Here is a 20,483-nt window from a genome sequence, read left to right on the forward strand (position 1 = left end):
TGATGAGTCACTCAATCTTTTTGAGTCTCAATTTTTTTCATCTATAGAAAGGGAAAGGTTTTGTGAGGATCAGAGACCAAATTACAAAAAATTCCAAGAACAGCATCTGTCACATGGTAGACATTCAATAATAATAGCTATTACTGTTACTGCTGGGATAGTTGCTTGATATGGATAATGTGAATTATCATGTCGTTGGCTGCTCAGGCAGTAGTAATCAAACAGAAAAAAAAGTGCTTAGGAATAAATTTAACAAAGGAGGTAAAAGACTTGCACATTGTAAAAACTGCAAAACGTTACTGAAATAAATTAAAGACCTAAATAAAAGGAAAGGTATTCCATGTTCATGGAACTAAAGACTGAACACTGTTAAGATGATGATATACTCATTCAATGTAATCATTTTAAAAATTCTAACAGTATTTTAAAAATATTTCTTTTTTTAGGCTGCACTGGGTCTTAGTTGTGGCTTGTGGAATCTTCACTGAGGCATTAGGGCTTCTTAGTTGCAGCATGTGGTATTTGGTTCCCCAACCAGGGATCAAACCTGGGCCCCCTGCATTGGGAGCTCAGAGTCCTACTCAGTGGTCCACCAGGCAAGTACCTCTAACAACATTTTTTACAAAAATAGAAAAACCCATACTAAAATTCATATGGAGTTTCAAGGGACCCCAAACAGTCAAAATAATTTTGAAAAAGAACAAGTTTGGAGGGCTCACACTTTCCAATTTCAAAATTACAAAGCTATAGTAATCAAAACGTGCTTCCAGCATAAGCATATTCAGACCAATAGATAGAATAGATCCTAGAAATAAACCCTCACAAATATGGTCAACTGATTTTCCACAAAGGTGCCAAGCCCACTCAATAGAAAAAGACAAACTCTTCAACAAAAGGTGCTAGAGAAAACTGGATACCCACACACACAAAAACGAAGTAGAGCCCTTACCTTATACCATATATAAAAATTAACTCAAAGTGAATCAATGATTTAAATTTAAGAGCTAAAACTATAAAATTCTGACAAGAAAACTTGGGGAAAATTTTTCATGACTTCAAATTTTGCGATTTTTAAAAAAAATAAGCATGACACCAAAAGCACCAGCAACAAAAGAAAAAAAGACTGAGTGGACTTCATCAAAACTGCACCCAAGGACACTATCAAGACTGAAAAGATAATCTCAGAAAGAGAGAAGATATTTCCAAATCATTTATCTGATAAGGGACTAATATCCAGAATATATAAAGAATTCCTACATGTCAACAACAAAAAATAACCCATTTAAAAAGTGAGCAAAAGGACTTGAATAGATTTTTTCTAAAGAAGATATACAAGAACCAATAAGCATACAGTAAGATGTTCAACATCATTAGTCATCTGGAAAATAGAAATCAAAACCACAATGAGATACCACTTTACACACACACTTATCAAACAAGTGTTGATAAGGATGTAGAAAAACTGGAACCCTCTATTGCCCATTAGAATGCAAAATGGTATAGCCACTGTAGAAAACAGTTTTGTGGCTCCTCAAAATGTTAAACATAGAATCTTCATATGATTCAGAAATCTCACTCCTAGGTATATACCAAGTATATACCCAACTGAAAACAGGGACTCAAAAGAAATACTTGTACATCAGTGTTCATAGCAGCATTCTTCAAAATAACAAAAGGTGGGGAAAATCCAATATCCATCATTGGATAAACTAGTTACAGTCTATATATACAATGGAATATTCAGCCATAAAATGCAATAAAGTTCCGATATATCCTACAACACAGAGGAACTGTGAACACATTATGCTAAGTGAAATAAGCCAGACACAAAAGGACAAATACTGTATAACTATTTGAATGATCACACATTTAATGTGTGTAACTATTTAAATGTGTATAATGTGTATAACTATTTAAATGATCACACAAATTCACAGAAAGTAGGTAAGAGGTTACCAGGGTATAGAGAAAGGGAAATGGGGCGTTATTGCTTAATGGGGATAGAATTTCTATTTGAGATGATGAAAAAGTTCTGGAGACAGATAATGGTGATGGTTGCACAACACTGTGAATGTACTCAATGCCACTGAACTGTATAATTAAAACTGGTTAAAACAGTAAAATTTATCTTATGTATGTTTTACCACAAGTAAAACATAATGATGTAGCTCTATTATTCCTGATATGATGAAATCTTCAAACTATACTGCTAGATCAAACAAGCAAGACACAAAACAAGAGGATATGGTGTGGAAAAGTTATATGGGTAAATACAAATTTGTCTATGCTCAGCACATCTCAGAAAGCTATAAGCTAGTAATAGTGATTGCCTTTAGAGAATCTCAGCCTCGAGGACTGAGAGGGAGGGTACATTCTTCACTACCTTTCCATATCTTTTGAATTTTGTACCATGGTGTATACTACCTTGCCAATTCTTTAAACTTAGTGGAAAAAAAAAAAAAAGTTGTCCAAAGACCAGTATGGCTTACTGCCACAAGGTGGCACTGAAGATGCAAAAGAGCTATGAGTTGATTCCAACCCAATCTTACTTTAGACATTTTGCTTGGCTTTGGCTTTTTCAGTGAATGGTGTTCACAAAGGAGAGAAGCCCCAGACGGAGTTCACGTTAGATGGAGATGTTCCTTATGGAACAAGAGTATTCCCTGTTTTTCCATGGCCCCTGGTACAGTACCTGAATGGCTTTTCTTAGTTTCATAATGTGCAGATTATAGGCTCATTTCCATACTAACAGACTGAGCTCCTAAAGGGCAGGTCTAATATACATCTACTGTCTCGGTGCTTGGCATACAGTAGGCATATAATGTTTGTAGCAGGAAAGAATAAACAAATACTAGGATTATGGCTATGTACTTTAGTTATACTACTACACAGGCTGTGGGGATTTTGTTCCACAAATTTCAACTGAAGAGGTTTAAAAGATTCTTTCTCAACACACAGTTACTTACCTGGATGTGACTACTGGCTTCATGTTCTTTGCTAAATGCCAGTGTGCTGAGAACACAAAAGAGTTTTCGTATTTGCTGAGGGGACATATTATCCAGATAATCCAGAATGCCCTGGGAGAAAAAAAAGTCAACGATGAGATTAGCAACTAACTTTTCTTTTTCCTTTAAATAAAAAAATTAAAATTCTCATAAAAGGCACACACACAGCCAGCCAGGCATGTTTCACAAAAGCTCAAGTTCTCTAAAACTATGCCTCAGAGCACAAAGGGTTGATATTCTACTTAGTCATCCTAACATAGCTCCTAGTTCTCCCTATACTTTTTCTCCACGCTTCCCTTTTTCTTAGTGAAAACAATATTCTGCCAAAAGTTATGTCTCTGACCTTACTTCTCAGCTTGTATTCCATGAATTATTTATTCTTTCTTTACAGAAATGGAAGGACTTATGTCAAACCCCATTAAAACCCTTTACCAACTCCCTCTTGTCTATAAAATAAAGTTGCAACTCTTTGGCTCGGTATTTAAGATCCTTCATAATCTGGTCTTCGCCTCCCACCTTACCCTATCTACCAATCATGCTGATCTTACTTGTCACCTCTCAAGCACACCATGGACGTAAGTGCCAGTTTGCTTCTGTTCAAACTATTCTCTGCCTAGATATTGGAGAAGGCAATGGCACCCCACTCCAGTACTCTTGCCTGGAAAATCCCATGGACGGAGGAGCCTGGTAGGCTGCAGTCCATGGGGTCGCTAAGAGTTGGACACGACTGAGCAACTTCACTTTCACTTTTCACTTTCACGCACTGGAGAAGGAAATGGCAACCTACTCCAGTGTTCTTGCCTGGAGAATCCCAGGGACGGGGGAGCCTGGTGGGCTGCCGTCTATGGGGTTGCACAGAGTCAGACACGACTTAGCAGCAGTAGCAGCCTAGATATACTTCCTTTATTCTTTCTTGACAAATCTCTTCTACCTTTCAAGAATCACTCTAATATTATCTCTTGTTTGAAGATTTCTCCAGTTTCCCAGGCCAAATTAATTATTTCTGCACTGGTGTATCTATAGCAGTTTATTAGAGAATTTGTCACGTTGTATATATAGTGACGTACTTATACATCTTACTTTCTATCATCAAAGGCAACGACTACCGTTTATATCCTCAGCACCCAGAATAGAGCCTGGCGCATCATTAGGTATAAAGAAGTATTTGCTGAATTAATAAATATATAGACAGATGAGTTATTTTTTCTATTATTTTCCCCATCACCCCACCTTCATCCCCTCCACTTCTACAAATTATAATGCTCAGTATCTAGCATAAAAAATAAATTGCTAACAAGTTATCAGGTGTCTCTCAGATATATGTAAGAAAGAAAAATGATTGAATATATGTCAATGGTAGGACTAGATACCTTCACAAAGACAGCATTCAGCCTCATAGCAGATGGGCTTACAACTACCAACTCGAGGAGGACATCCAATGCAGCATCAACTTCGACTTCATTTCCACTGCAGACATGGGTCACTAGGGCACCGATCACTTCCTATGCAGAGAAAAGTCAACACGACTGTGTGAAGCTAAAATACAGTACAGTCATCAAAAAGAGGTTTGTGCCCGAGGCCATTCCAATCTCAACCTGGTTAAAATCCCAACCGACCTCATTCCATCACCTACTTCTATAAACTGGTTTCATTACCATTAGATTCAAGAGGTTTAGAATTATGTATCTAACTACACTACCATCCAGTCTTGATTTACTCCCCATATTTTACTAGTGAGCACTATCTAAGCCCTCTAGATTTTGTTTCCTGGTATTATCTTTTTTTTTTCTCATAAGTGTCAAATATTACCCATTAAATTGTAGTTGTACTTAATCTATTAAAATTTACTGAAAAGGTGGCACTCAAGAAGCTAAAGGTTTTAAAGGTTTTTTTTAAAGTTAGACTTATTTTTTCAAGTAAATGTGGGTCATGATGGTGTCTCTAAGACATTAAGATGGTTCTCCACAAATATCTTAGATGTCACTCTTCCCTTCCTTTATACTGCTGTTTCACACCAAATTATAGTGCTCGGTATCTAGCATAAATAGATCTCAAATGCAGATCAATCTTAAATGCAGATTTATTTGAGATCTCAAATAAATCTCATAAATAGATTCTCAAATGCAGTAGCTATCTCATGCCAAATGTCTATTACTCTGCTTTAAATGTGTTTTTTTTCCTGCTTTAAATTTTAAAAATTTTATATTATTCATTTTAAAATTCTTTTTTTGGCCACACCGTGGGATCTTAGTTTCTTGACCAGGGATCAAACCCACTCCCCTGGCATTAGAAGTGCAAAGTCTTAGCCACTGGACCACCAAAGAAATTTCATTTTTCATTTTTAAAAGTTGCCCTTTCAAATGTGCTTTACTGTTGTTAATAAAGGTATAACATAAATGACCAATACAAAACAAGACACTTTGTTCTTTGTTCTAATCACTTTCCACAAGTACAGCCTTCCCTCTCTAGAAGTGTGCTAATAAATGTGGTGTCTGGTATTCACGGAAAGAGGGTTAGGCCCTCAGGCATTTCTCTCTCGTTTGTTTCTCATGACACCTTTTTCAGGATGTCATGATAGTGCTTGTGATAAATACACATTTAAAGCGGAGTAATAGACATCTGGCATGAGATAGCTACTGCATTTGAGAAACTATTTATGAGATTTATTTGAGATCTCAAATAAATCTGCATTTGAGAACAATTTCAGGATCAATGGCCGTAGATTATTAGCAGGTAAGTTTAAAACTGCCATTCCTGTACTGTGAAAACTACATGATAACCCCAGGGCAAATGTTTGTTTCAAGCAGACTGGAGCAAGACTGAGAGAATTTAAAGATCAAAACATTAAAAAAAAAAAAAAAAGATCAAAACATGGAGTTAGATCCTCAAATCCAATCCCTTCATTTAGAGACTAGGACTAGAACTAAGTTTTCCCAACTCCCAGTTCAGAGTTCTTCCTTCTTCAATGCCTTTCAACCAAAAAGAAACAAATATTGGATCACATGCAAGTCATTTGGGATGGCATTTTTTTCTTTTTCCCTGTTCCCTCCCTCCCAAGATAAATATTTCAACATACCTGCTGGCAGTAAGTGTCAAAAAACATAAATGAATATCTGTATAGAAGACTGCCAAACAAAATTATGCTCTGGTCTAGGGAGTTCAACAAACTCTGAGCCAGCGACAAAATGGATGGACAAATATCCTTAAGAACCTTGAGGAGAGAGGAGTAGAGAAAAATGAAGCTGTGGGAGAGACTTCGTTATCACAGCACCTAGAGCTCCTATTGCTAACCCTTTTAAGATGTCAGAGTTCTCCCTAATTCTTATTTTAAGGAATTTTAATCTTTGTTTTACTCAGAATAATCCTTCATTCTGAGCTTCTCTTAGAATCAGTGAAATTCAATATATGGATAAGAATTGACCTTTAACTTCAAAGAAGTTAAATCACAAGCCTAATAGCTTGTAATCTGCCCAGCTTGGGACAAGAACCCAAACTTCTAAATTGAAATTTCCTCACTTAATGTTATTGCCTTCCTGGGGATACAGTGGGGCTATTCTTCCCTGGTTATGATTTTAAATCAGTCTATAAGGTTCAATCTAATTAAACTGATTTCTTTTAAAGTACATCAAGAGAACTGATTATGTCCTAACAAGAAGGCAGTAGGTGGACATGAATGGAATCAGAATAAATAACCAGTTATTAAGTTGTTTCTTTAAATGGGTATAATGCTTTACTGAGGAAGATGCAATAAAAAATTATATATGGTTTCTGCCCTCTGCAAAATTATAGACCAAAACACATATCAGAGCACAAATAAGCACAGAAAAGACTGTAAGATAAAATAATACTATCTTTAAATCAATTCCTAAATAATAAAGTCTTAAGACTCAACTACATATTCTCATTAATTCCTAAGCCCCAAACCTCTGGTTCACCCAGTTTTCTAAGAAGGTGTACACTGTTAATATCCTGAATATTCACCTGGAAAATACCATTTCTAGATTATAAAATTCCATATCAAATGGTTTATACTTCAACAAGAATGATCACCTAAGGGTCATACGCTGAATGGCTAAAATAGTAATAATTCAAAAGATATAAAATTATGTCTCTACTAGCATTCCTCTGATAATGTTATACTCAAGGGTTTTTAGAAACTACTTATAACAGGATACAGAAGGCAAGTTTGTCAAAAGTTACAGATCACAGAGAGCTAGACAATTAAAATGATTAATATATAAAATTAAGATTCAAAAGTCTCAATGGACTTGAACAATGGGTTGAAACTAATACGATAATTTCTAAGGGAGATGTGAAGTTCAACATTTTAGGTCAAAATGAAATTATAGAAGACGTGAATTACAATATTTCCTATAAAAGAAGAATACAGGGCTTGAGTCTAGTGTTCAAGGAATTGTTGAACCAGTTTTGTGTTTTTGCTAAAAAGATGAAAACCAATCTTAGTTTGATTTTATTAATATTTATAATGTCACAATCAAGGTGGTAATAATTCCACTATGTTCTGAAATATACTAAGCTCCCTGTAAAACATTATTACCCAGCAAAGGTGGCGGTGTCATGATTTCCACACAGGGTAGGAAAGGTTAAAACAACCTCTGTAACTTTCAGACTAATGCTGCCCGATTTCTCTGACACTTACCAAGTAATGAATATAGAATGTACCCTGTAGCAGATCTTCTTCAAAGCAGCCTGATCGAATCTTATTTCTTAGCACCCTCTCAATGTACTTCTTTGTCTGAGTGTTGGTGCTATAGATGATGAGAAGCATTGCCAGGTCAAAAATCTGTTGTCAGTAAATAGGCACCAACAGGAAAACAGTTTACTAAATCAGTACATTTACAACAACAAAACAGCAGCTCTCAACTTTTTCCATTAAGACAAACACTACTCATTTGCTCAACATAATCCCATGGGAGTACCTACAGTTTCATAAAACCTAGAAGATTTTTCAGAGAAATGAAGTGTCACAACTATTAACCACTGGTATCCTTTAAGAAAATATTGAAGGGCTTCCCTGGTGGCTTAGTAGTGAAGAATCTGCCCGCCAATGCAAAAGACACAGGTTCAATTCCTGATGAGGGAAGATCTCATATGCCACAGAGCAACTAAACCCATGTGCCACAACTACTTAGCCCGTGCTTTAGGGTCCCAGAGCCATGACTACTGAACCCCAAAAGCCCAAGAGTCCATGCTCTGCAACAAGAGAAACCACTGCAATAAGAAGCTTGAGCAGGGCAACTAGAGAGTAGTCTCCACTCGCTGCAACTAGAGCAAAGCATGTGGAGCAATGAAAAGCCAGTACAGCCAAAAATAAATAAATAAAAAAAATTATTTTTAAAATATTGGAATACAAGTAAAAGTAGTATTATTACAGAAACAACTTTGAATAGCTTCACATTTATTAAAGAAAAAAAATCACTTGCCAAATTCAGTATATATTTTCATTATTATTAGGAAAATTACTTTGTGAAAAGTTAGAGACTGAAAATGTCAATCTGAACATGGTTATATAAATTATAATGGTCATTTTCAACATATTATGTGGCCATTAAAAATGAGATACACTATATTTTTTGACAAGGACATTCACAATATATTGTGAAGCAAAAGAAAAGCAATCTGCAATAATCACAGTAAGATTCCATTTGTATAAAAACAATATACAAGTACAAATAAGCATAAATATAAGAGTGAGCATGCTTGTGCTTGCACACATATACAACTTGGATGTGAATGCACTGGGATGACCCAGAGGGATGGTATGGGGAGGGAGGAGGGTTCAGGATGGGGAACACATGTATACCTGTGGCGGATTCATTTCGATATTTGGCAAAACAATACAATATTGTAAAGTTTAAAAATAAAATAAAAAAAAAAAAATAATAATCTGGAAGAACAATAATCCAGAAGAGTGGCACAGAGATTGGAGGTAAACTTTATTTTACAGATATTTAGATACTTGTGATGTTTCTCCCTCCCCAATTAGTTTGTATTACCTATGTTTAATTAAAAAAAAAAAAAAAGGAGAGGGAGACTTTAAAAAGCCAAGCAGGACAAAAAAGAAAAGAACAAACTACTTGGAACTTGCACAACTCAACAACAAAAATACAATCCAATTAAAAGATGGTCAGAGAATCTGAACAGTCATTCTTCCAAAGACATAGAGCCAGCCAGCCAACATGAAAAGATGTAAAACATCACTAAACATCAGGGAAAGGCAAATCAAAACCACAATGAAGTATCACTTCACATCTGTTAAAATGGCTATAATCAAAAGGACAAAGAATAACAAATGTAAGACAAAAGTAATAAAGGAGTGACAGCAAAGGGAACCCTTGTGCACTGTTGGTGGGAATGTAAATTGATACAACCACTATGGAGAACAGTGTGGAGGGGCCTCAAAAAAATAAAAATAGAACTACTATAGATCCAGCAATCCCACTTCTGATTATGCATTCGAAGAAAACAAACACTAATTTGCAAAGATATCTGTACCTCCACGTTCATTAGAGCATTATTTACAATAACTGAGACATGGAAACAACTCAAGAGTCCACTGATGGAATGGATAAAGAAAATGTGATACACACAGACAGAGACTATTATTCAGCTACAAAAAAGAATGAAATCTTGCTATCTGCAACAACATGGATGATCCCTGAGGGTATCATTCTGAAATACATCAGACAGAGAAAGACAAATACTGTATGATCTCAATTATATGTGGAATCTAAAAAATAAAAATGAATTTACAGTAACAGAGAATAAATTGGTGGTTGCCAGAGGTGATGGGAAGGAATTGGTAAAATGAGTCAAAGTACAAATTTCAGTTATAAAATAATTAAGTCACAGGGATGTAACGTACAGCATGGTGAATATAGTTACTGATACTGTATCACACATCTGAAAGCTGCTAAGAGAGTAGATCTTGCAAGTTCTTACCACAAATAAAAAAACTTGTACTAGCAGTGTACGGTGATGGAAATTAACCACTATTGCAGTGATCATTTTGCAAATGACTTATACAAATAACAAATCCTTGCATTGTATGTCTAATATAATATTATCAATTTATCAACTTTATCTCAATTAACATTAACATATATTGTTAGATGCTCTAATTAATAAAAACAAAAAACAACAAATTACTTGGGACATCCTTTCACTGATGGCCCAACTCAGACACAAAAATTAGGATAGATTATAGCAGAAAATACAGCTATTAAAAATGAAAATAGACAATGCAGAAGCACATAAAACATTTATGACACAATGTGAAGAGAAAAAAGTCAGAACACAAAATTATATTTATACAATGAATAGAAATCAGTAAAAATAGCTATGCAGGAAGCCAAGGGTTATGCAATAATAGTTGTCTTGGATATTCTGATCACCCTCCTATCCTGCCACCACAAAAAAAATGAGTTTTTCATTATTTTATTCAATATCACAACAGCTTTCAAAATAGTCATCCAACAACTGAATAATTCAACTAACAAAACCCCCCAAAACAAGAGATTTCAACTAAAGAATATCCTTAAACGGAACCAATCAGCACATAAGGAACTCAATCTTCTGGCTTCCTGACTGAAGAAAGCATTTCCAGAGTTAAGACAGACTCAGTATCATGACCCTGATAACAGATGGACTGTTTGATTCACTCATCAGGTAAAAGAAAGTAAAACATGAAATGCTACTATCTTGACAATTCCATGTGAAACTGGAGGAAGGGCAATCAGACAGAGGGACCTAAACACCTGACTCATGACCCAGGTGACTCCAGTGCTCATCTCCTCATGGGAGCTTCTTTGACTGCAGTTCACTGTGACTGTTTGGAATATTACTACTTCCCCTTGTGGATATTTTATTTCATTGTATTGCCAGAATAAAGACCATCTGGCAAGCCATCCTTTCAGATTATCTTCCTATCCCATGGATGGAGGAGCCTGGTGGGCTGCAATCCATGGGGTCGCTAGGACACGACTGAACGACTTCACTTTCACTTTTCACTTTTATGCATTGGAGAAGGAAATGGCAACCCACTCCAGTGTTCTTGCCTGGAGAATCCCAGGGATGGGGGAGCCTGGTGGGCTGCCGTCTATGGGGTCGCACAGAGTCGGACACGACTGAAGTGACTTAGCAGCAGCAGCAGCACAGCAGCTGCAAAAGGATGACTGGAAGATCCCAGGCCAAACAGCAGGGAGGAAAGCCAGGCAATATCACTAATTTTACATCTATAATATTTAACATTCATAGAAGAGGAACATTACCTTGTGTTCAGCCTCCGAGGGGGTCCTTTCAATTGCCTGGAAAAACAAGGGTCACAAAAATATTACAACACATAAGAACACGTTTGAACCAATCTGCTCATCTGGCAAACCATCATCTATTATTTCTACTTGATTGACTTTCAAGACTTTTATTTCAACTACCTTTACTTATATATCCATGACTGATTGCCAGCCACTTCTTCCTCAATGTTCAAAGATCTCACTCACCTTAATCCAGGCTTCTGAAATGATTTTCTCATATCTAATAGCTGACTTTATTACATCGAAGAGAAGAGTAACACAGTCTTGACTGCTATTTTCTTGATTTCCTGAAAAACTACAAGTAGCAGAGGGAAAGGAAATCCTTCTTACCAGAGAAGGACCTGTAAGATCTAGATTCCTGCTTACTAGGCATGTGCCTTAAAACTATTCACAATTTCATGTGTAAAATAGCTAATAAAAATTTATTGCAGTCTATCAGAGATTGATGTGAATAGCAAAGGGAATACACACACACACACACACTCACTCATGTACATATACATACTTATACATATAAATATTATTTGAAAAATAATAGTAATATATTATTATGATATTACTACATAATTTGTAGTTGTAAATATTAAGATCTTCTGTCCTGGCTCCACAATAAATGTCAAAAAACTTTCCTTGCTCATGTGAGAAAAAGGGTGGTAACTGTCCATGAGTTTATACCTTGTTTGTCCTTTATTTCTCAACCTGCTTAGAGAAACCTGGAACTGTGAAGGCAAAATACAGTGCTGCAGATCCAACTTCTCTCGAAGCTCAGAAATTACCTACAGCAAATAAATGTGTTAGCTGTGTGTTCTGATCATTCACAGCAGCTAGGCACAATCTATTTTTCCAACAGAAGAATCATAACATTCTCCTCAAAGACTGAGGAAGAATTATTAAATGAATTATTAAACAATGCAGTTTGAAAGAGACAGTTGATGAAAATAACTAATGCAACTACAGTACGTCATGCTCCTTAAAAGTCCAGAATTCCTTGAGGCATTACACTGAAATAGCAAATATAACCTATAGCGGCTAAAACAGAACAATAAGTCTGACTAGTAGATCCATTCTCTCCCTTGAATACTATCTGGACTAATTAGCATTATCAGTTAGTTTCAGGACAGAGAAGAGGAATCAGAACCTTTTAAACAATTTATCTTGATATATTTTCCTCTAGGTTAGGCTTCTTTTCACTGCTGAGTTTCACAAGAGCACCACAACTATTCTCTGTACTGTCCAGGATCTAATACCCTAGTGTTTGTTAGGAAACAGCAGAGTACCTCAAGTGCATCTGTGGGGGTTACGGAATGAAGAATGAATTTGATGATCACAGGTAAGTCGTCCAAACTGACAGATGACAGCTTACCCATCACTAACTGGCGGACCTAAACACAAAAAACACAAAATCTTACATATTTCCATGTTAATATCACAATCTAGTAATGACTCATTAGGTAAAATTAGAAAAATTATTTCTCTCAGCTTCTCACTTGCACTTTCAGAAGAAAAACACATTTTACTTTTTTCCAAATTACCAGCTCTCAACTGTTAATGCTACGGCTTCTTCAAAAACAGAGAGGCGATTAATATGAAAGTTATTATCTTACATTTTGGAGTCTGAATTTTCCACTGGTTACAGAAAGCCATAAAAATTTGTTATTCCTATGGGAACAGTTTGTAAATATGCAGGCAACACAGACAACTTCCACTAAAATTTACGGCTTAAAAACAAACAGTTCATCTATCACAGCGTAGCACATAAAATTCACCAAAAAAAAAAAAAAAAAGAATAGGTGTCTTTCAGCACTGTTTCAAAATGAAATTTTCATTATATACAATTGGTCCAGGGCAATGAATGACTGATATCGGTTCTGGGAGGTGAGAAGACTAGTTCTGTTTCTGGAGAGCAAAGTCCTCCATACCTTAGTCAGGAGCTTTGACTCAAGTTGGAGGCTAGAAAGGACATCCAGGATCGGGACGGTGAGCAGAGTATTCTCTGTTAGAAGGTCGCTGGGAACAGTGGAAAAGAAATTATCCAACTTTTAACAGAATTGAGCAAGTAATGACTTGGGAAAATCATCCAAGGATGGGAAGAGAGGATATACTTAGCTCCCATTAAATTCTATTTGTAGTATGTTTCATTAAAATTCTCTTGAGTAAAAAAAATACATGCACATTTTGAAAAATTCAAACAACAAGAAACCCTATCTCATCATACCCTCTACTCAGAAGAAACCACTGTTGAGATTTGGTCCATATCCTTCCTCAGAAAAGGAAAAAGAAAAGCCACAATTACAATGAAGTGGGATAAATATGATACCTATATGTGCAGGGTGCTACAGTAGCATAGAGTAGAGAAGGACAGCAATGGATTCTAAGAGAAAGTTATACAAAAGGACAGGCAGGCAAAGGGAGGGGTATAAGGCTATACACAGAAGGAGCAGTCTGCCCGAAAGTACAAAGGCAAGAAATCTCTAGACCTTTTCGGAGATAGCTTTACAGATAACTACAGAAAAGGAGGTATTACAAATTGAAGTTTTTAATTACTTCTAGGATAAATACACAGTTGCATTACCCCTTCTTTGTTACTGCTCTATCAATGAGAATTTTTCACATAAATGTCAGAAAGCAATGGATCTGACACAACAATGGGCACTAGAATTAATCATTTAGGGACCAAAGAACGTTGATGTTTAATAGGTTCCACAAACCATCTGGATGTGCAGTCATGATTGAGGACACCCGTGGGTACAGGAAATGCTAACAAAACAAAAAAAAATGCTAATAAAGGAAAGTTTACGTCTCCACAGATCAAATTTATATACCTAATCCTAAGCCAGACTTCATATTCACAACAGATACATACACCTACTTAAATATATATTATTAGAAAAAACAAGCCACATTCAATATCCCAGTAAGACAAGTATCATTCTCTTTTATACAGAAACACAGTATTATTACTCTTTTTATACTGCGGCAATAGGCTCCCAGAGTGAAGGCTTGCTCAAGCTGGCAACAAGGTGCTTACCCACCTGAGCTCTTTCCCCACATCAGCATGCTGGGAATCCCCTAGGATCTCAGGTAGGCTGATGACAAAGTCATGTTGTAGGCACAGCGGAGCAACACTGATCAGCTGCATGATCTTGGTGGTAAGATCCTGCAGTGGAGGACACTATTATAAGAACTGTAACACAGTATCCAGAATAGAGAAAGACTTCCTACTCCCAAAATATAGAGCTGGAATTATTTTGTGTACAATATGACAACTACACATACATCCAAGCTCAAAATCTAAAATCAGAAGTAAATCACCTAGAGATTTTTCATAAATGAGATGGTATCTATATTAAAAAAAAAAAGTAGGCCGGATGGCATATTATCTAATATCTTTATTTCACTTAATATTTACATCTCTATTTCCTTTTTTAAAAGGTAGGGATCTGTTGCTCAAGGATACACAATTAATAAGTGCCAGACCCAAAATTCCAGCCCAGATGAGACTCCAAAACGTATGTTCTTTCAAATAAAGATTTAGCCTTTGAATGTGACAAAACTTAGTAGAATGATTTTAAGAACTCTAAAGAATAAGCAAAAGGCTCAAAACAGATTCATCTTTACCAAGGTACATAATAACAAAACTCCCAAAGAAATTCTCCTCAATATATAATTAAATCAACACATCTGCAGTGAAGTAGGATGGTTTCAGACCTCACTTTTTTTGAGAAATAAAACATAATAATCTCTGTATTTTGAGAAATTCGTGAATTCCTTACAAATAATTAATTTAATAAATCACATCCAGTCATCACAGTTATGGGCTTCCCTAGTGGCTAAGCTGGTAAAGAACCTGCCTGCAATGCAGGAGACCTGGGTTCAATCCCTCAGTTGGGAAGATGCCTTGGAGAAAGTAAAGGCTACCCACTCTAGTATTCTGGCCTGGAGAATTCCATGGACTATCCATGGGGTTGCAGAGTCGGACAAGACTCTTCACTTCCATCACAGTGAGATATATTTCTGTTTTTTGAAGACATTTAAAGGATGAAATAACCATGACTTTCAAACTACGAAAGCTAAAAAAGCTAATGGATAGAAGAATATGAATTTCCTGTTTAGAGGCAAAAACCCTGCAAATTCCAAAGGTTTGGTGTTAAGTGCAGAAAGCACTCTCTAAAGACAAGAGACCAAAAAAGTACCCAAGCCTACCTTACTATCCACAACTCGGTCCAGCCACTTTAGCTGATTGATGATGAGTCGAGGCATGCTGATTCCATCACTGTTCACTCTGAAATGTTAGAGTGGATGAAAAATCAGGAACATAGCCTGTCTGACCTACACAGCAGCAAACATTAATACTGCATATAACATCTCAGTCATTCAATTAACATTGGCTTAAAGTTCAACATTCAGAAAATGAAGATCATGGCATCTGGTCATATCACTTCATGGGAAATAGATGGGGAAACAGTGCCAGACTTTATTTTTGGGGGCTCCAAAATCACTGCAGATGGTGACTGCAGCCATGAAATTAAAAGACGCTTACTCCTTGGAAGGAAAGTTATGACCAAACTAGACAGCATATTAAAAAGCAGAGACATTACTTTGCCAACAAAGGTCCATCCAGTGAAGGCTATGGTTTTTCCAGTGGTCATGTATGGATGTGAGAGTTGGACTGTTAAGAAAGCTGAGCACCGAAGAATTGATGCTTTTGAACTGTGGTGCTGGGGAAGACTCTTGAGAGTCCCTTGGACTGCAAGGAGATCCAACCAGTCCATTCTGAAGGAGATTAGCCCTGGGATTTCTTTGGAAGGAATGATGCTAAAGCTGGAACTCCAGCACTGTGACCACCTCATGCGAAGAGTTGACTCATTGGAAAAGACTGATGCTGGGAGGGATTGGGGGCAGGAGAAGAAGTTGATGACAGAGGATGAGATGGCTGGATGGCATCACCGACTCGATGAACATGAGTTTGAGTGAACTCCGGGAGTTGGTGATGGACAGGGAGGCCTGGCGTGCTGCAATTCATGGGATCGCAAAGAGTAGGACACGACTGAGTGACTGAACTGAAATGAAACATTAACCACGGGTTGCACGCTGTGCTAGACACACAGATGATACCAAAAAAACATAGGACATATGCATATATGTTGAGAAAGATGTCTGGAAGAAGATGCACTGAACTGTTAATGACTATATCTGGGGAGGGTTGAGAGGGGAAGAAAGGTCTGGAGAGTATCTGTTAAAATACATGAACAATTTTTAAAATAAAGATTATTAATAAATTGGGTAAGAGAAATTATTTTTAAAAAGTAAAAACTAATTACCTAGATGTGATAAGTACTGAAACAGCAGAATATTTTTTACTGGTATAGAAACCTAGGTCAGATGAGATTATGTCTGTGAAAGTATTAAAAACCATCCATATATGGATGAAAAAAAGTTGACTCAGTACTATTTCCCGTAAGATGACAGTCTTTGCCTTCTTCCCAGCCTCCTATGTCTAAGTTTTGGATTACCTCCAGCTCCTCTTCTTGACAACACTTTCAATTTTTGTTTATAATAGTCAAGTTTAACTACTAAAAAAGACTAGCCAGGACACAAATCATCTAGTGCAATCCATTTAGGCAAAGCATGAATTTTTAAAGATAAACCTTCAAGTTTACTATTATTACATATAAGACACTGAAAAGGCACGTTTTAAAAAGGAGAAAATTAAAATGACCCAAATCCTCTCATCCAGAGATGTCCATCACTGACATACATATGTCTATGTAAATGTATATGTATGAATTTTTGTTAACAAAATATTGAGTGAATTGTAAATATGACTTGCAACCTGAATTTTTTTAATTAAATGGTATTATATAACCCTTTTTACAATTTTTAATATCCACATGATATCCCTATACTAATTTACTTAACCAATCCCTTATACTTAAAAATCTGTTTACAATTTTTATTTTAAACAGCAATAATATTCATTACTGTTTTCATTCAGAGCTATTACCTTAGGATAAATTAGGATGTACAGCTGAACATAAAGCAAAATCTAAGGTTATGATACACACAACCTCCTGATCTTCAGAGTGATTACAATGCTTTATATATGTTTACCAGTGATGTATGAACTGGCTTGTTAATTACACTCAACAAGGGAGATCCTTTGAGAGTAAAAAATATTATTTGAAATTGTCATCTTTGATTATTAAAGAACTTGTGCATTAAAAAAACATTTAATGCTCTTATATTTCTTCTCTGTGAATTATCTATTCATGATCTTTATCTACTTTTCTATTAGGCTGCTCTTTTTTCCTAACTTTTTTTTTTTAATAAAACAAACAAACTGTGTTTGTTTTTCTTTTTTGGCCATGTCATATGGCTTGCAGGATATTAGTCCCCACACAGGGATAAAACCTGGGCCCCTGATAGTGAAAGCCTGGAATCTTAACCATTAAAGTACATTTCTAAAAAATGGCAGCACACGTACAGTATAAAACTGAAAAGGTAAAGAACAGCATTCAGACAATATCTGACTCCAGCCAACTGGCTCCCCTCCTTGGAAACAATCACTACCACCAGTTTATCGTGCATTCTTCTAGGAATACATAAGACACGCTACTAAAATTTCAAAAGAGTCACCACAGTTAAACTTGAGTAGTTACTTAAAAATCTGGAGTCATGATAAATATGATCTTCAGAGGTACCAATGATGTTTCAGAGCAATCTTTTCAGAGAAACGTAAGTACACCAGGATGTATAACTTCACTTACTTTTCAAAAAGAAATTCTGGCAACTTTTCAAATAAGACTTTGATAATGGCAGGCTAAAAAAGAAGACATAGGGAGTTAGGAGATGGTCTCGAAATGTACAAAAGAAATGTACAACCAGCGGTAATTCTCTCCATCAAGATTCTTGGAGGCAAAAACCTGCTATAATTGAAATGCTCATTTTTAAGAATGTCCACATGAATGCTGCCTATATTTTGAACAGAACCTGCTGGAATACAAAAATCTGTCAATAACCCACCCTCTGAAAAATTGCAAAATGACTATCAAGGCAACACTAAAATAATCAGATAATCAATAGTATGATTAATTATAATGAGAACTGTTAACCCATGACATGCAAATTTTAACAGATTATCAAATAGTTTGCAAGAAAGATTTCTCTTCAGGGGAACAAGAGAGTTCCTATAGATTTAAGTAAACTAAGTGATATTCAAGATTTCCAATGAAAAGGAAAAAATGCTAAGATTAACAGTGGGACAGACTGTCTACTAGAGAGGCAGAGAGAAGGAAAATGGCAAAATCTAGTTAATAAGCAAATACAAAGCTAAATGGGAGATGATGCAGATGTGAATATAGCAGAGACATACGTGGTATACAGACCACATAGCATGAAGCTTTACAAAACAGGAAGCAGAGGCTGACCGGACAAACGAGACTTCAGGATACAATAGGCAAATCAGCTCAGTCCAAACCACAGATATTGCTCTCCAGATTCATCTCAGCAACAGGGCTGTGGGAAACTGCTACAAACTCAAATGCTTCTATTACCCCTGCTCTACCCCATGCTCCAGCCATTTATACTTGGGCATACACCACAAATCACATCCATGAGATGTTCACACAAAAAGTGGCACAGCCTCACCTGTAATGTGTCAATCCCCAGAAGCAATTTAATGAGGCTCTTACAGTAAGATGTGCCCGTGCTGTTAAAAAAAAAAGAGAGAAATTTGTTTTCTGTTTTGTGTTACGGTTTTTATTATCCTTTGTCCATAAAATTGGTTAAATATGTAATTTTTTAGGAGAAACTATCCTGTTGGAGAAGAAATACAGCACATGAGAAGACAGTTCTTAAGTCACAGAGAGGTAAAGAGTTGAAATTTTCACCAACAGAGGTGAGATACATTTTAAAAAACATTCTGGATTCTTAGTATCCTGAACTTAATAATTTAAAGGTTAGGCTAAAACTCTGAGAAAAAGAGAGCTATAAATCAAAACCAAATTAAAAAAAAACCTGCATTCTATCCAACCTCCCCACACCCCCCAATCCAACTGGTGTAAAATTTCAGCAAGACTCGACGACTCATCTCCACACCTGGTTTCCTCATCCTGCACACGTTCACAAGACAAAAGGCAGTTCCTGAAACTGTCCTGGTCCTCAATGTAAGACTCCAGGCCACTAACGAACTCTTCTATTATCTTGGTAACATTCAAAGAAAACAAGAGTAAAAATTTTAGTTTAACATTTGCTGTGGGTTAAATAAAATCATTGTAGCACATTCAACTTTATACCAGTGACTTTAAATTCCCAACTGAAGAGTACTGCTGGCAAAAAAAAAAAAAACAGCACTAGGGAGAAAATACATACTGTGGGATAAGAAGGATGTTTCCTCAGAGTCTGAAAGAGTTTCTTTTGGAAAACGATTTGATCCACAGCTATAAGAAAAGAAGACGAGTTGGTCCCCAGTGTCTTGAACACTCCTGACTATTGTCTCCCTTTCCTAAGACCTAGGTTCCTGTCTGATGAAACCAATAAAGGTATTCCCAACCTAATAAACTCACAGCAGAACAGAATTAGCATTAGTAAAGGATAGCTACTAAGTATTTTAAAAAGATGCCATACCCTTAACTGAATGGGATAATCTATGCTCCTAAAGTAGGGCCTTATATGGCTTTATTTATAAATTTTCCTCTGAAATTAATTCTGACCCAGATAAATACTCTCTGGGTATTTATTTTTTCACAAGAAAACAAAGTAATACTATATATAACATTCTTAAAAAAAAAAAAAAGAATTAGACATACTTTACTTAACAGTCATTAACTAAAATGTAATTTCAGTTTCATCCTTGTCTCCAGACAGATGGTGCTCCCATTTCTAATCTTCACTGCCTCTCTAGAAAATCCATTATTCAGTTCTGAGCCCTTTCACTATACCCAGATAAAAGATTTTCATTAAAACATTACCTAGTTGGTTCTGACTCTCTCCGGTTTTAAGAGTAATTCCTGATGCCTTAAGAAACTTTACAAAGACATTGTCATTTTCTTCAACTTCATTGTGAACATGAGATTTCTTTGTCTTTTTGGAAAGTGGTTGCTTCCTGGCTTCTGAAAATTGAAAAAAATGTCAAGAATTCGACAAA

General features: G+C 36.1%; 1 protein-coding gene across 4 annotated transcripts in view; it reads right to left on the reverse strand.

The window, feature by feature from the left end:
* Window positions 1–20,483, reverse strand: part of FANCD2 (FA complementation group D2) — a 51,020-nt gene that overhangs the window by 27,260 nt on the left and 3,277 nt on the right. For 2 of the 4 annotated variants that reach the window (XM_061396213.1, XM_061396214.1), the window contains exons 3-18: window positions 20,308–20,448; window positions 19,709–19,776; window positions 19,436–19,539; window positions 18,986–19,046; window positions 18,106–18,158; window positions 15,542–15,620; window positions 14,371–14,495; window positions 13,258–13,345; window positions 12,616–12,720; window positions 12,014–12,114; window positions 11,525–11,633; window positions 11,297–11,332; window positions 7,666–7,809; window positions 6,082–6,216; window positions 4,376–4,507; window positions 2,967–3,077 (exon numbers count right to left, since the gene is read on the reverse strand). In XM_061396213.1, coding sequence (XP_061252197.1) covers window positions 2,967–3,077; window positions 4,376–4,507; window positions 6,082–6,216; window positions 7,666–7,809; window positions 11,297–11,332; window positions 11,525–11,633; window positions 12,014–12,114; window positions 12,616–12,720; window positions 13,258–13,345; window positions 14,371–14,495; window positions 15,542–15,620; window positions 18,106–18,158; window positions 18,986–19,046; window positions 19,436–19,539; window positions 19,709–19,776; window positions 20,308–20,448 — 1,592 coding nt within the window. Of the gene's footprint in view, window positions 1–2,966; window positions 3,078–4,375; window positions 4,508–6,081; window positions 6,217–7,665; window positions 7,810–11,296; window positions 11,333–11,524; window positions 11,634–12,013; window positions 12,115–12,615; window positions 12,721–13,257; window positions 13,346–14,370; window positions 14,496–15,541; window positions 15,621–18,105; window positions 18,159–18,985; window positions 19,047–19,435; window positions 19,540–19,708; window positions 19,777–20,307; window positions 20,449–20,483 lie in introns of those variants that run through there. The other 2 variants (XM_061396215.1, XM_061396216.1) reach the window with 2 other exon arrangements.

The sequence above is a fragment of the Bos javanicus genome, chromosome 22 (assembly GCF_032452875.1).
Source record: "Bos javanicus breed banteng chromosome 22, ARS-OSU_banteng_1.0, whole genome shotgun sequence".
Classification (NCBI taxonomy): domain Eukaryota; kingdom Metazoa; phylum Chordata; class Mammalia; order Artiodactyla; family Bovidae; genus Bos; species Bos javanicus.